Consider the following 14127-nt stretch of genomic DNA (forward strand, 5'->3'; position numbering starts at 1 on the left):
CAGGAGAAAAACATCGACTTACCTTTCTATCAACTCGGCCCGTTTCCCAGTCTTTCTAAGCCCTCGACACTCAAGCCATCGTTTGAGCTGAACGTTGGTATGTTGTTCCACAGTTCTACCAGTAAAAGGGGCGCCTGGACATTCTTTTGTGAAAGTTTAACAGCTGTAAAGTCGGTCATATCCTTGTGTCTGTTGCATGTGTAATTCAATTCAATTCAATTCAATTTTATTTATATAGCGCCAAATCATGAAACATGTCATCTCAAGGCACTTTACAAAGTCAAGTTCAATCATATTATCTAGATTGGGTCAGATTATACAGATTGGTCAAAAATGTCCTATATAAGGAAACCAGTTGATTGCATCAAAGTCCCGACAAGCAGCATTCACTCCTGGGGAACCGTAGAGCCACAGGAAGAGTCATCTGCATTGTACATGGCTTTGCTGCAATCCCTCATACTGAGCAAGCATGAAGCGACAGTGGGAAGAAAAACCACCCATTAACGGGAAAAAAAACCTCCGGCAGAACCGGGCTCAGTATGAACGGTCATCTGCCTCGACCGACTGGGGTTACAGAAGACAGAACAGAGACACAACAAGAGAAACAAAAAAGCACAGAAGCACGCATTGATCTAGTAATCTGTTCTACATTAGATGGTAGTAGCGGGTGAGCCGTCTTCTCTGGATGATGTCACAGTTAACAGAACGCCAGACCAGGTGTACCTACTATGAAGAGAAAAGAGAGAGAACAGAAAGTTAAAGCAGAAATGACAACACATAATGCATAATAGGGTGTTTTCAGCTGACGTCACGCTCAGGTGACTACTCAGCGCGTCCGCCATATTGGGTGGCAGTCGTTTCGCACCGTTGACCCGCATTGCATTACGCCTTAGGCAGTATCGTAAGTGAACAATGGTGAAAACGTGTTTAATGGTTGGTTGCACGGCCCGTGGAGGTGGAGAACAACGCTCTTTCTATCGCCTACCAGCCGTGATAGCGAATCAGTGCGAAAAAACAAAACAGCTGTCTGAACAACGCCGTCGCCTATGGCTGACACGGATATCCAGGGCCGATCTGGACGGTGTTAAGCTGGAATACGCCAGAGTCTGCGGTGCTCACTTTGTCACAGGTAATTAACTGTTAAGTATTTAAAACATGTAAACCGTTGCTGTATTGTGGGCTGTAACAGCGCAACACATGATCGCCATGGGAAAAACATAGAAACGGTTAATTTTCCACCGCTTTCCTGCCTGGAGGCGCAACCTTTGTTATCGCTAACAACTGTTAGCGATAACAAAGAGTCGTCGGCCCGCTTGGATCGCGGCTGTAAGTCGACAAACATAACTTTCCACAGTATCCCGATGTCAATGAGAGTGTGTTCTAAACGTTTGAAACACATAGCAGCAAGTTAAAAGTACATTACTTGCGCGAGTGGTTGTTAGCGCTAACGGCTAGCATGCGCCAGAGCCCGTCTTAGCGCAGGTTACCTTTGAACGAGTTACAGAGATAACAAAGAGTCTTTGGCTCGCTTGGATCGCGGCTGTAAGACCGAACATAACTTTCCACAGTATCCCGATGTCAATGAGAGTGTGTTCTAAACGTTTGAAACACATAGCAGCAAGTTAAAAGTACATTACATGCGCGAGTGGTTGTTAGCGCTAACGGTTAGCATGCGCCAGAGCCCGTCTTAGCGCAGGTTACCTTTGAACGAGTTGCTGTGTTCCCACTGTTTGCTGGCTTTAAGATCTGCAGCTCCTGAACCTATCCATTCGTAAACTCCACATGAGACTCCAAGGACTTGTAGCTTCAGAACTGTTCCGCTCCACTCATTGTTTGGAACGTCATATGGATCCAAATTATTAATAATGGTGATTTTGTCATTTTAACTTTGCTTTTCCATCAACATGGCAGCCACGTCCCACAACGCAACGCTATATTGAAACAATATATTTTGGGGTTCAGTTAAACCGGGCTGCAGCCTACAGTGCTAGTTGACGCATTTTTTTTTAGGTCAGTTTGTCAATCGGTGTTTTTGACAGATTAGAATGATAAACTTTGTACTCAGGCATTATAACTATTGTGACTGATAGCTATATGTATGCTTATGGTTAAATGTACTTATTAAAAAACAAATTGATGATAATAATGTAAGATAGTTGAACACAATGTTAGAGCTTGCAAAAAATGCACTTGATGTGATAATCTATTGCTATTTTGTAACTTTATGGCATTTTCTTTGCTAAGCAACAATGCTTTTTGTTTTCCAGGCAAACCTGCAGCACTCTTCGACTGTGATAACCCAGACTGGGCACCGAGCCTTCTCCTAGGCCATTCGAAGGTGAAACCAGCTTCAGACCTGACAGCATCCCGGATGGAGCGTGTGCAGCAGAGGGCTCATAAAAGGAAGCTATATGATGCTGCTGAGAGCCTTATCTCTCTCGGCAAGTCATTCAAGCCTAACAAGGACTTAGAAATATCAGGTGTGGAGCCACTACCCGATACAGATGAGACTCTGACGGCAGAACCGAACACTGTGGCCTGCCAAACGGATATATCCATGTCGCTCATCGATGACATGCAGTCAGAACTGAATAGACTGACACAGGAAAATATGGAATTGCGGATTAAGGTTGAGGAATCTACTGTTTGTCAGAGGACTTTTGAAAATGATGATGGCAAAGTTAAGTTTTACACTGGCTTGCCATCATTTACTGTTCTGATGTTATTGTTCAATTATATTTCAGATGAGTTAATCTGTGGACCCAGTAGCTGTCTCAACAAATTCCAGCAAATGGTTCTTGCTCTAATGAGGCTTCGTCTAAACTTATCTGTTCAGGATATTGCTTACCGTTTTAATGTGTCCTGCCCTACTGTATCTCGCACCTTCAGTCATGTCATAAATGTCATGTACCACAATATTGGATTTCTTGTGAAATGGCCGTCCAGGGAGGCATTGTTTGAAAGCACTCCAATGGAGTTTCGGAAACAGTATGGTGTGCGTGTGAGTGCAATTATAGATTGTTTTGAAGTATTTACTGATAGACCAACAGGTTTAATGGCTCAAGCACAGACTTGGTCAAACTACAAGCATCATAACACTGTGAAATTTTTAATTGCCATATGTCCAATGGGTTCAGTCAGTTTTATTTCGGAAGCATGGGGTGGGCGTACCAGTGACAAAGCCATTGCAGAAAAATCTGGGTTCTTAAGTCACATTTTACCAGGAGACATCATCCTGGCTGACCGTGGCTTTGACATAAAAGATTCGGTCGGCTTATTACAGGCCGAAGTAAAGATTCCTGCCTTCATGAAAGGAAAGAAACAACTGTCTATGTGTGAGGTCATAGAAACTCGGAAAATAGCTCATTTACGCATACATGTAGAGCGGGTAATAGGGGGCATTAGGCAGCGATACAATATGGTGGGTGGGCCTGTACCTCTAGACTATGTGCAAGTTAGAGATCAGAATAACTTGACATTATTAGACAAAATTGCAAAAGTAGCATGTTCTTTATTCAATCTTTCGGATGGAATTGTGTCATTCGATTAGAAATGCAGGGATTGTGGTATCCATGTCACACCGTGTATTTGTCATTGGAAATGTAAATAAATACATTAAAGACTCCATACCCTATTTTCTTCATTTTCTTAGTTTATATAGAAAGCAATTCATTTAAACTAAAATGTGCAATTTAGTGTTAATAATAAGAAATGTTTACAGTTTTTATATCAGACTGTTCTTAAAATTGGAAGACAAACTAGACTGTTTTCAGGTTAATATGATTTATTAACAACATAAATGAGAAAAGGTTGATAACATCAGTGAACGTGACAGTATATCTCACATCAGGTTACTTAGCGTGTCATATATACAATCTTATGAATGGTAACCTTTCATATCGATAAGAATTGAAAATTAAATACCATGAAGTGAGTGTTCTCAGCTGTAGGCTTGATGGTGGCCTGGTACTAGACCACCTCCACGCCTACAACTGAGAACACCTTGCTTACAGATATACTTATGTTACAATACGGCACTTAGGACATGCCCATTTACCTTTGGGCATGCGCTTCAATTTCACACATTCCATGTGGAACCATTGTCCCTCACACATGACATTTCTGCATGGCACCATGTTAGACTGTGCTTGTCCCCCACCACACAGACAGAACCGATCAACATTTCTATTCTGTTTGATGGGGGAGAAACACAGCTTGTCCCTCCTGGTAAAGTAATTACCACACAGCTCTAGAAGCAGGACTTTCTGGAAGAATGTCTTGCTCTTACTGCAAACATTCTCCCAGAAAGTGCTGTCCGGAAGAATCCGGAGGACAAGCATGGCCTCACATGTCCAAACAACAAAGTCACAGTAGGCCACCTCACACAGATGGATTTGTGTCTGTACTTGATAATAGTACTGATGTGACATGTTCAGCCGCAGACCATCAGGGGTTGTCTCTAGGCAGGTGTGTTCTTCCGGGCGATTCACAGTGTAGGGGCACTTAACCTCTACCACCCCTCATCCACAACACTCGCATGACACCAGAGCGTCAGGCGATGCACCGAGTTCAGGGTGGGTGGGGTTTATCACCAGTCCACTGGCAGACAACACAGCAGTGATGTGTTGCAACTTATGTATGTTGAAATAAGCCAGCTTGGCCTCTTCTTCATGTGCCTTCCCATGCTTTGTAGCAGGAACACACAGTTTGTTATTGTCCGGATGGCACAGGGCCCTCACCAGACTTGGTGAGGGCTTCTCTAATGATGTGTGGCATGCAGCCTTCATAAATGAAGCAGTCACTCGTCCAGCACGGAAGACATGCCATAATTTTGAATCCGCCTGAGCTCTAGTGGCCTCTTCAATATGTTTAGCTTGCTCCGGCGTGACGCTTATACTGATCTCAGCACAGGCTTTCTCCAGATCAGCCCTACTCATAGCCTGGTATTTTACATCCTTCAGATCAACCAAAGGTGCGGGGTAGTTGCTAGTTGTCGCTTTAGGGCGGAAGGCAGCAGCAAAGTCATCACAGGCAGCCAGTACAGCTGCTTTAGGCCTCAGCTTGCTGAGGGCTGTCAGGAACGCCTCCTGCTTTTCGCTACTTTTAACAGCCACATGCTGAGCAGGTCGCACACGAGCTGGTGTGGAAGTCATTGTTGGCGACGGAAGCGAGAGCGCTGCTATGCTATCATCCAGTTTCTGACGTTTGCTCTTGGCAGAGCTAAAGTCTATGTCCGATACTGGCGCGAAAGGAACATCCTTCACACCGCCTGGGAGAAGCCAGTACGCCTTTGATTCAGTCACTGTCTTTGATGCACGTATCCTGGTAGCTGCCTCTAGCTGAAACAGCATGGCAGCGACATGGGTACAGGTGCTGCCCATTCCTGCCTTGCAGTCGCAATGCCCAGTCAGTACGAGGCCATCCCGCTTGGAAAGAATCCACGGATGTGTTGCTGTAGCACGGACACTTTGAGAGTGAAGGACCTGAAATTAAAATAAAAAAAAATAAGAACAGTTTTAATATTGCACATCGTTTAAATGAACTGTTATTTTACAATTACGTTAACAAATTGTCATAATTTTTCTCTTTATGATTACTTGTGATTTAATAATCCCATTATTTATCCTGCATGTTAAAGTGTCACTGTAACATGCATAAACTAGGGCTGTCAATCGATTAAAAAATTCAATCTATTTAATTACATACTCTGTAATTAATTAATCTAAATAATCACATATAATTTTTGCTGTGAAAGTATTTTAAATATTTAAATTCAAACGATTCAATGAATAATCAGCAGTAGATAAATTAAAGTTCAAAAACTCTTATTCACATTTCATGCGTTCAGACGTTTTTACATGTGTCGTTGTGGCATATGTGGCACACAGCAACTTAGGGGACACAATGAAAATAAATGAACACTCAGTACATTTGCGTTTTATTTTCTTGCATCGACATCGGCCGATGCGTGCATGCATTCGCTGATCGATTAGCACATTCAACAGTAAAGTGAGGTCCGCGCTCCTTCCGGGTTACGCCAGTAGGCAAAAGCCAAACGTTTTAACATCTGTCGTTGTGGCATATGTGGCACACAGCAACTTAGGGGACACAATGAAAATAAATGAACACTCAGTACATTTGCGTTTTATTTTCTTGCATCGACATCGGCCGATGCGTGCATGCATTCGCTGATCGACTAGCGCATTCAACAGTAAACTGAGGTCCGCGCTCCTTCCGGGTTACGCCAGTAGGCAAAAGCCTACCGGCGTAAATACGGTAAAAACAACTTAATTTTGCACTGGTCATTGTTCTGCTTAAATAATAAAAGCCGCGAGCGGCGTCGATCGGCGTCGATCGGCCCTGCAGCCAAGCGCCTTCGCGCACCGCCCGCCGCCGGCGGGCGGTGCAACACATTTGCAACACATTTGCGTCGGATTGTTTACATTTTTACCATCTTATTAAAACTCACCCGTCCACGTATGATGGCGATTTCCTTGATGTACATAACTTCGACATCTCGTACCCAACCAGATGTGAACTGGTTGTGAGCCTCTAGACCCTTGTAGGCTCTCATTTCCTCGAGAGTGTGCAGAGGGTTTTCACCGAAGACCAGGTAATGCACTATGTCGCCGTGCTCCACATTTGGCCAATCATCAGGATTACGGCTAAACAAGGCACCGTGGAAGGCATAGGGGTCCATATTGTCGATCACGGAACATTTCTTCAGATAGACGTCCTTATCTGGTCGCTCTAGCGTGCTGGCGTACTTATCCATTCTCGATACGAAAATACGTGTAGGACAACGTAGGAGAACGAGAGATAAGAAAGTGTGCCACCCAATATGGCGGACCGGAAGTTGGCCAGTGACGTCGGTGAAAACACCCTATTGAAGAACAGTAGAACTCAATGTAGTGAGAAAATTAGATCCTGATATACTCCAGTAACCTAAGCCTATAGCAGTAAAACTATAAAGGTAGCTGAGAGTAACATGAGTCACTAGTTATAATTTTTGTCAAAAAGAAAAGTTTTAAGCCTAGTCTTAAAAGTAGACAGGGTGTCTGCCTCACGGACCAAAACTGGGAGTTGGTTCCACAGGAGAGGAGCCTGATAGCTAAAGGATCTGCCTCCCATTCTACTTTTAGAGACTCTAGGAACCACCAGCAGACCTGCGGTCTGAGAGCGAAGTGCTCTGTTAGGAACATACGGGGTAATCAGAGCTCTGATATATGATGGAGTTTGATTATGAAGGGCTTTATATGTTAGAAGAAGAATTTTAAATTCTATTCTTGATTTAACAGGAAGCCAATGAAGGGAAGCTAAAATTGGAGAAATATGATCCCTCTTGTTGATTTTCATCAGAACTCTTGCTGCAGCATTTTGGATCAGCTGAAGGCTTTGAACTGCATTTTGTGGAATTCCTGATAGTAAAGAATTACAATAGTCCAGCCTTGAAGTAACAAATGCATGGACCAGTTTTTCAGCATCACTCCTGGACAGAATGTTTCTAATTCTGGCGATATTCCGGAGGTGAAAAAAGGAAACTCTGGAAACCTGTTTAATATGGGATTTAAATGACATGTCTTGGTCAAAAATAACACCAAGATTTTTTACTTTATTACCAGAGGCCAGGTTAATGCCACCCAGATTAAGTGATTGGTTAAGAAGTTTATTTTTTGAGGACTCTGGCCCAAAGATTAAAACTTCGGTCTTGTCAGAATTTAGATGCAGGAAATTTAAAGTCATCCAGCTTTTGATGTCATCAAGACATGACTGCAGTCGAAGTAATTGATTGGATTCATCAGGATTTATGGATAAATATAGCTGAGTATCATCAGCATAACAGTGGAAATTAATCCCATGCTGTCTGATAATTTTGCCTATCGGAAGCATATATATAGTAAAGAGAATTGGTCCAAGGACTGAACCCTGTGGTACTCCACAGGTGACCCTAGAGTTTGAGGAAGATTTATTATTAACATGAACAAATTGGAATCTGTCTGACAGATAAGATTTAAACCAGCCTAATGCTTTCCCCTTAATCCCTACAGTATGTTCAAGTCTTTGTAGGAGAATATTGTGATCAACTGTATCAAACGCAGCACTGAGATCTAACAGGACAAGTATAGACACAAGTCCATTATCTGAGGCCATGAGAATATCATTAGTGACCTTCACCAGAGCTGTTTCAGTGCTATGATGAGCTCTGAAGCCTGACTGAAACTCCTCAAGTAGGTCATTACTTTGTAAATGTTCCCAAAGTTGATTAGCAACTACTTTCTCAAGAATTTTAGATAAGAAAAGAAGATTAGATATAGGTCTGTAATTTACTAACTCATCTTGATCAAGAGAAGGTTTCTTAAGTAAAGGTTTAATAACAGCTACTTTCAAAACCTGTGGTACATATCCATTTACTAAGGATAGATTAATCATGTCTAAAATAGTGCCACTGATCAAAGGGAATATGTCCTTAAACAACTTGGTTGGGATTGGGTCTAACATACAGGTAGAAGGTTTAGATGAAGCTAAAATTTTAGATAGCTCAGAAAGCTCTACTGCTTCTAAACAGTTCAAACACTGCGCAGATTCTAAAGATTCCTCCAATGCTGCCTCACTTACTGAGGACGAGGTAATCATGTTTGGGAGGATGCCAATTATTTTATTTTTAATGGCATCAATTTTATTTATGAAGAATCCCATAAAATCATTACTACTGAGAGCTAAGGGAATGGATGGATCAACAGAGCTGTGGCTCTGGGTAAGTTTGGCAACTGTACTAAAGAGAAATCTAGGATTATTTTTATTCTCTTCAATTAATGATGAAAAATATGCTGCTCTAACTCTGCTGAGGGTCTTGTTATACAACAATAGTCTGTCCCTCCAGATTAAGTAGGATTCCTCTTGGTGTGTAGAGCGCCATTTTCTCTCCAATTTCCTAACATTGTGCTTCAAGGAACGCAGCTCTGAATTAAACCAAGGAGCCAGCTTCCTGTGAATAATCACCTTCTTTTTCAAGGGAGCTACATTGTCTAATGCAGAACGCAATGAGGAAGTCACATTGTTAGCAAAGGTATCGATTTGTGAATGGGAAGAAACAGCAATGCTGCCATCTACAGGGCATTTCTGCAATACTGAGGATATTAAGAAGGGGACAGACTCTTTAAGTTTTGATACAGCATTATCCGATAAAAATCTACTATAATGGAACCCTCTTTTGGGGGTGGAGAATTCAGTTAGATTAAACTCAAATGTTATTAAAAAATGATCAGACAGGACAGGGTTGTGAGGAAATACTGTTAATTCTTCACAATCAATGCCATATGTCAGCACAAGGTCTAAAGTATGGAGCCGAGAGTGCGTCGGTTCATGCACATTTTGAGCAAAACCAATTGAATCTAGGATAGTTTTAAAGGCTACACTAAGGTTATCACATTCAGTGTCAACATGGATGTTAAAATCACCCACTATAATAGCCTTATCAGTATTTAACACCAAATCAGATAAGAAATCTGACAACTCATCCAAAAACTGAGTGTAAGGGCCTGGTGGACGATACAAAACAACAAACAGAAGAGGTTTTATTGCTTTGCAGTTTGGATGAGGGAAACTGAGGGTTAAATGTTCAAAAGAACTGTAATTATTAGTTGGCCTGGGACTAATTAATAAATCAGACTGAAAGATAGTTGCCACTCCTCCTCCTCTTCCCACAGATCTGGGAATGTGGAAATTTGAATAACTGGAGGGGGTTGACTCATTTATACTAACGTAGTCCTCTTGTAGCCAGGTTTCTGTGAGACAAAACAAATCAATCTGATTATCAGAAATCAATTCATTAACTAACAAAGTCTTTGGAGGGAGAGACCTTATATTTAATAGACCACATTTTATTATTTTATTTTTAGGTTCAAGGTGAACCATATTGATTTTTATTAGGTTTTTATGATTTGTTCCTTTTAGATCAGTTTTTGATCTGTTAAGTTTTGGCCGTGGGAAAGACACCGTCTCAATAGGGTAATGGGTGGGTAACAGTACAGAAGCTGCAGAGAGGTGTGTTAAACTACGGCTCTGCTTCCTGGTCTGGACCCTGGGTTGTCAGCATTTAGGAGAACTAATAAATCCGGCCAGATTCCTAGAAAGAAGAGCTGCACCATCCAAAGTAGGATGGATGCCGTCTCTCCGGATCAGAGCAGGTTTTCCCCAGAAAGTTCTCCAGTTATCAATGTAGCCCACGTCGTTTTCTGGACACCACCTAGACAACCAGCGGTTGAATGATGACATGCGGCTAAACATGTCATCACTGGTCAGATCAGGCAGGGGACCAGAGAAAATTACAGAGTCCGACATAGTTTTAGCAAACTCACAAACCGAAGCAACACCAACTTTGGTGACCTCTGATCGGCGTGACCGGGTGTCATTACCGCCAGCGTGAATAACAATTTTGCGGTATTTACGCTTATCCTTAGCCAGTAGTTTTAGGTAGGATTCTATGTCGCCTGTTCTGGCCCCTGGTAGGCATTTAACTATGGTCCCTGGTTTCTTTAGTGCCACATTTCTTATTATGGAGCTGCCAATAATTAAGGTCGGCTCCTCGGCGAGATTGTCGCTCAGAGGGGAAAATTTATTAGAAACGCAGATGGGTTGGTGGTGATCTGGGGTCTGTAATCTAGAGCTATGCTTCCTACGAACTGTCACCCAGCCAGCCTGGTTACCAGGCTGCTCGGGTGCTACTGCTTTAGGTTCGCTACGTGAAGTTACTCTATGCGGCTCCGCGCTAGCAAAAGAGCGGCTATCAGCTGGTTTTTCAACAGCACGGAGCCGGGTCTCCAATTCTGACACCCTCGCCTCCAAAGCTACAAAAACACTACATTTATTACATGTACCATCATCACTAAAGGAGGCAGAGGAATAACTGAACATCTGACACAGAGAGCAGCAGATAGGAGACTTAGTCAGGGACGGAGAAGCCATTATGAGGCTAAGGCTTGGCTAGCGCTATGCTAGCGCTAGGCTAAAGCTAGGCTAACGCCCTATTATCACGCCAAAGAACAAACCGTGTGAAACACGAGGAGTTCCCAAACGTGATGAGCAGCCACAGACAATGTTTTAAAAGTGCTTATGTTTGGAAACAGATGTTACAGCAAAGAGGTTTAAAGATAAAAAGCGAGAGAGCCTGGAGCAAAGCTCCGTCGTTCACACAGCAACAACAGGAAGTGACGCAATACGCCTTACCGCAAACAGGAAGTCCGCCCCACGGCTGGTTGCTACGTGCGCTCTCACACTGTTTGCCCAACCTTAGCGACAAGGGGCGTTGCTCATGAGATGGTGACGTCACGTGCGCGGTACGACATTTAGATATTAAAATCATACATCAAATAATATTCTAATGACATATTAAAATTATAGCCTAATGATATTAAAAAAAGTCGAGTCTTTTTCTCAATCTCCGAGTCAGAATGATCTGAATGTAGGAGTCCGAGTCCAAGTTCGAGTCATCAGTGCTCAAGTCCAAGTCAAGTCACGAGTCTTTAAATTTAGCTAATGACTCGGACTCGAGTTCGAGTCTCGGACTCGAGTACTACAACACTGACCAACAGTAACCGACAGTCTTACTGTCTGAACCAAATTCTGTTGCACATATGAGTCCAGATGCTGTGACTTGTTCTCATGTTTGCATAAACCACAATTGTTAAATGAATAGTCAACAGTTATGCATTTTCAAAATTAAATTACAGTCCAGAGGAGTTAGATGCTCAAATATCTAACCTAAGATCCTCTGCATATTTATCTAATAAGACATTTTAAGAGCTTTTCTTGTTGTTGGGTAGAACAGATTTGTTTCGAAAATTCAGCTCCTAGTTAATCTGAGGTGCCACCTTGTTTGTGTCGAAAGGTGGGTGCTCATAAAGCTAAAATTGCTAATTTCCCTTAAAAGAAAATTGAGAAGCATACGTTGGCGCTACAGAGCAAGTAATTCCTAAAGGTTTAGCATTTTAACACTGAAATGGATAGTGTTGTCAAAAGATGCATGTTGAATCTATTATTACACCCACTCTACACATCATTACACAAATTGTATATCCTCTATAGTTTGTATGGCATTGAGGCCTTAAAACAATAAATATACTGCCAAGTTAGCTGTACTGAGGCACAGAACATACAGCCAAATGAAGAAGTTAAGACACGCTGTGAAAGTTTTAGAACACAGTTCATAATTTTTTTTTGACAGTGCAGGGCAAGCTAGACAAGCTGAGAAGCCATACGAACATTAATATGTTATCTTAATCCATGACCATAGGTGTGGGTTTTATTTCCATATTTTCTCTACTGTAACATCCAGAAGACACTTCCAATGAATGGTTTCTATTGGTGCTTTACATTGCATTTAGATTTCCACTGAAGGCAACCAAAACTAAATCATGTAGCAAACAAAATAGGTTGCTAGGTTCTTCAAAGTGAAAAGGAAATGATGGCTATTTTAAACACCTAAAACTTTAAACAGGTTTATCAGTTTTACCTTTTTTACAATCATGGAAACTTACAATTTGCAGCCTTCTTTGGGAATTTCAAATATAAGATAAACCTACAAAATGAGGAAATGTGTCTAAAGCCAAGCCATTACTGTGTTTTTTTTTTACCTTTGTTTTATAAAACCGATCAGTTTAAGCTATATTAAGTGTGTGTGCAAAAAGCTTTATTAGATTTTATTCTGGGACAATTTAATTTTCAATAGACACAAAAACGGAGAGCACTTGATATTATCACTGAAAAATATGTGGTATTATTTAATAAATAAAGTGAATAAATGACAGCCAAAGCTAAGTATATGGGTTTTCTGTATAGAAGTAAATCTGTAATCACCTAGATCCAAGCACCTGTAAGAGTTTACGAGAGTGTACTTGTATATTTAATTTTTTTTCATAAGAAAAATGCTCAATAAGGGTTGTGAGGATCCAAAACGAGCACTGTAGAGTGCCGAGGCAGACACTGGGGAGCCCAGAGTCCCAGACATCCAAAATGGCCCACAAAACACAGGAGCTCAATAAGGACCAACACAGGGATAGCTGCTTTCCCTATCCCAGAAAAGAGTAGAGCCACAGGAAACACCCCAGCAATCACAGTGCAGAAGCTCCGGTAGCTGGCAGTAGCCAGCTACACCAGAGCAGATCTAGCCATGGGCCCTGAGACCCGAGGCCCAAGGGCACACCACCCCTCAGAAGGGCTTCAACAGAGCCCGGGAGCTCATGCTCTACGAAGCAGCCACCAGAAGTGAGCCAGCACACACCGAAGCCCCCAGCCCAAGACACCAAAAACTACCAACACACCAGCGGGTCAAGGCGACAACCACTGGCAAGGAGCCTGAGAGGCGGGATGGTCTCCACACATAGTGGAAACCTGAGATGTCAGGTGGAGGGTCAGCCCAAAACCCAAACCGGACAAAAAGAAGTTCTAATGGTGGTTTTCACTAATGACCTGCTTTTCTCAGTCGCACCAGCGGCAACAATGTAACCTTAACAAAACCATTTTGTAAAGTGATAGTCTCAAAATACCTCTCTTCATTTAAAAAAGTCACAAAAGCCAAACAGAATAAAAATGAACAAACAATTCCCTAATGATTATGTACCAGTTGAATGACGTGTCTAAAATGATCTTTAAAATAGAAAAAAATGACTATAACTTTAAACATACATGGATCTTAAACGTTCTGTAACTTTATGCTTAATCAATGCAATATTCTTTTTTTACTACTCTTTTACAGAAATCAAAGTTCTCATTAATGCCTTACTGTAGTGAACAGCAAATGAGTTCTGCAGCAGGTTGGAAAGTGACAGAAAAATTATTTGATGAACTGGAAAGCTTTATAGAGATAACTCAAAGAACAAAGACTGGTATTCCTTCAATTTGGCAATTCAAACTGCAAACTGACTTCTAGGAAGCAAGAAGTGTCTGAGGAATGCAGCTGAAAACAAGGTGATATTTATAGGTGATCACTTTATTCTTAAGCCCCCAGCTGGACTCACAGCTCTCACAAAGAAGTTGGCTCACACATACACTACTGTTTTTGAAAATGTTTGTGTAAAACCTGGTGGTACCTATCTTCTTCAAAAAAGCTTCAGTTGTATCCATAAAGGT

The 14127-nt window shown here is 41.8% G+C and overlaps 1 protein-coding gene across 1 annotated transcript; it reads left to right on the forward strand.

Moving 5' to 3' along the window:
- The first annotated feature begins 1091 nt into the window (after positions 1-1091).
- Positions 1092-3656, forward strand: LOC118567081. The gene is made up of 2 exons (XM_036151165.1): positions 1092-1129; positions 2268-3656. Exon 2 carries the CDS (start codon positions 2372-2374, stop codon positions 3548-3550), a length of 1179 nt encoding a protein of 392 aa, XP_036007058.1. The 5' UTR covers positions 1092-1129; positions 2268-2371; the 3' UTR covers positions 3551-3656.
- The last annotated feature ends 10471 nt before the right edge of the window (positions 3657-14127 follow it).

Source organism: Fundulus heteroclitus, chromosome 19 (assembly GCF_011125445.2).
Source record: "Fundulus heteroclitus isolate FHET01 chromosome 19, MU-UCD_Fhet_4.1, whole genome shotgun sequence".
NCBI classification, from domain to species: domain Eukaryota; kingdom Metazoa; phylum Chordata; class Actinopteri; order Cyprinodontiformes; family Fundulidae; genus Fundulus; species Fundulus heteroclitus.

Bases quoted from the DNA above. Each gene is read 5' to 3' on its own strand.
- LOC118567081 (XM_036151165.1), top strand. From the start codon at position 2,372: ATGGAGCGTGTGCAGCAGAGGGCTCATAAAAGGAAGCTATATGATGCT.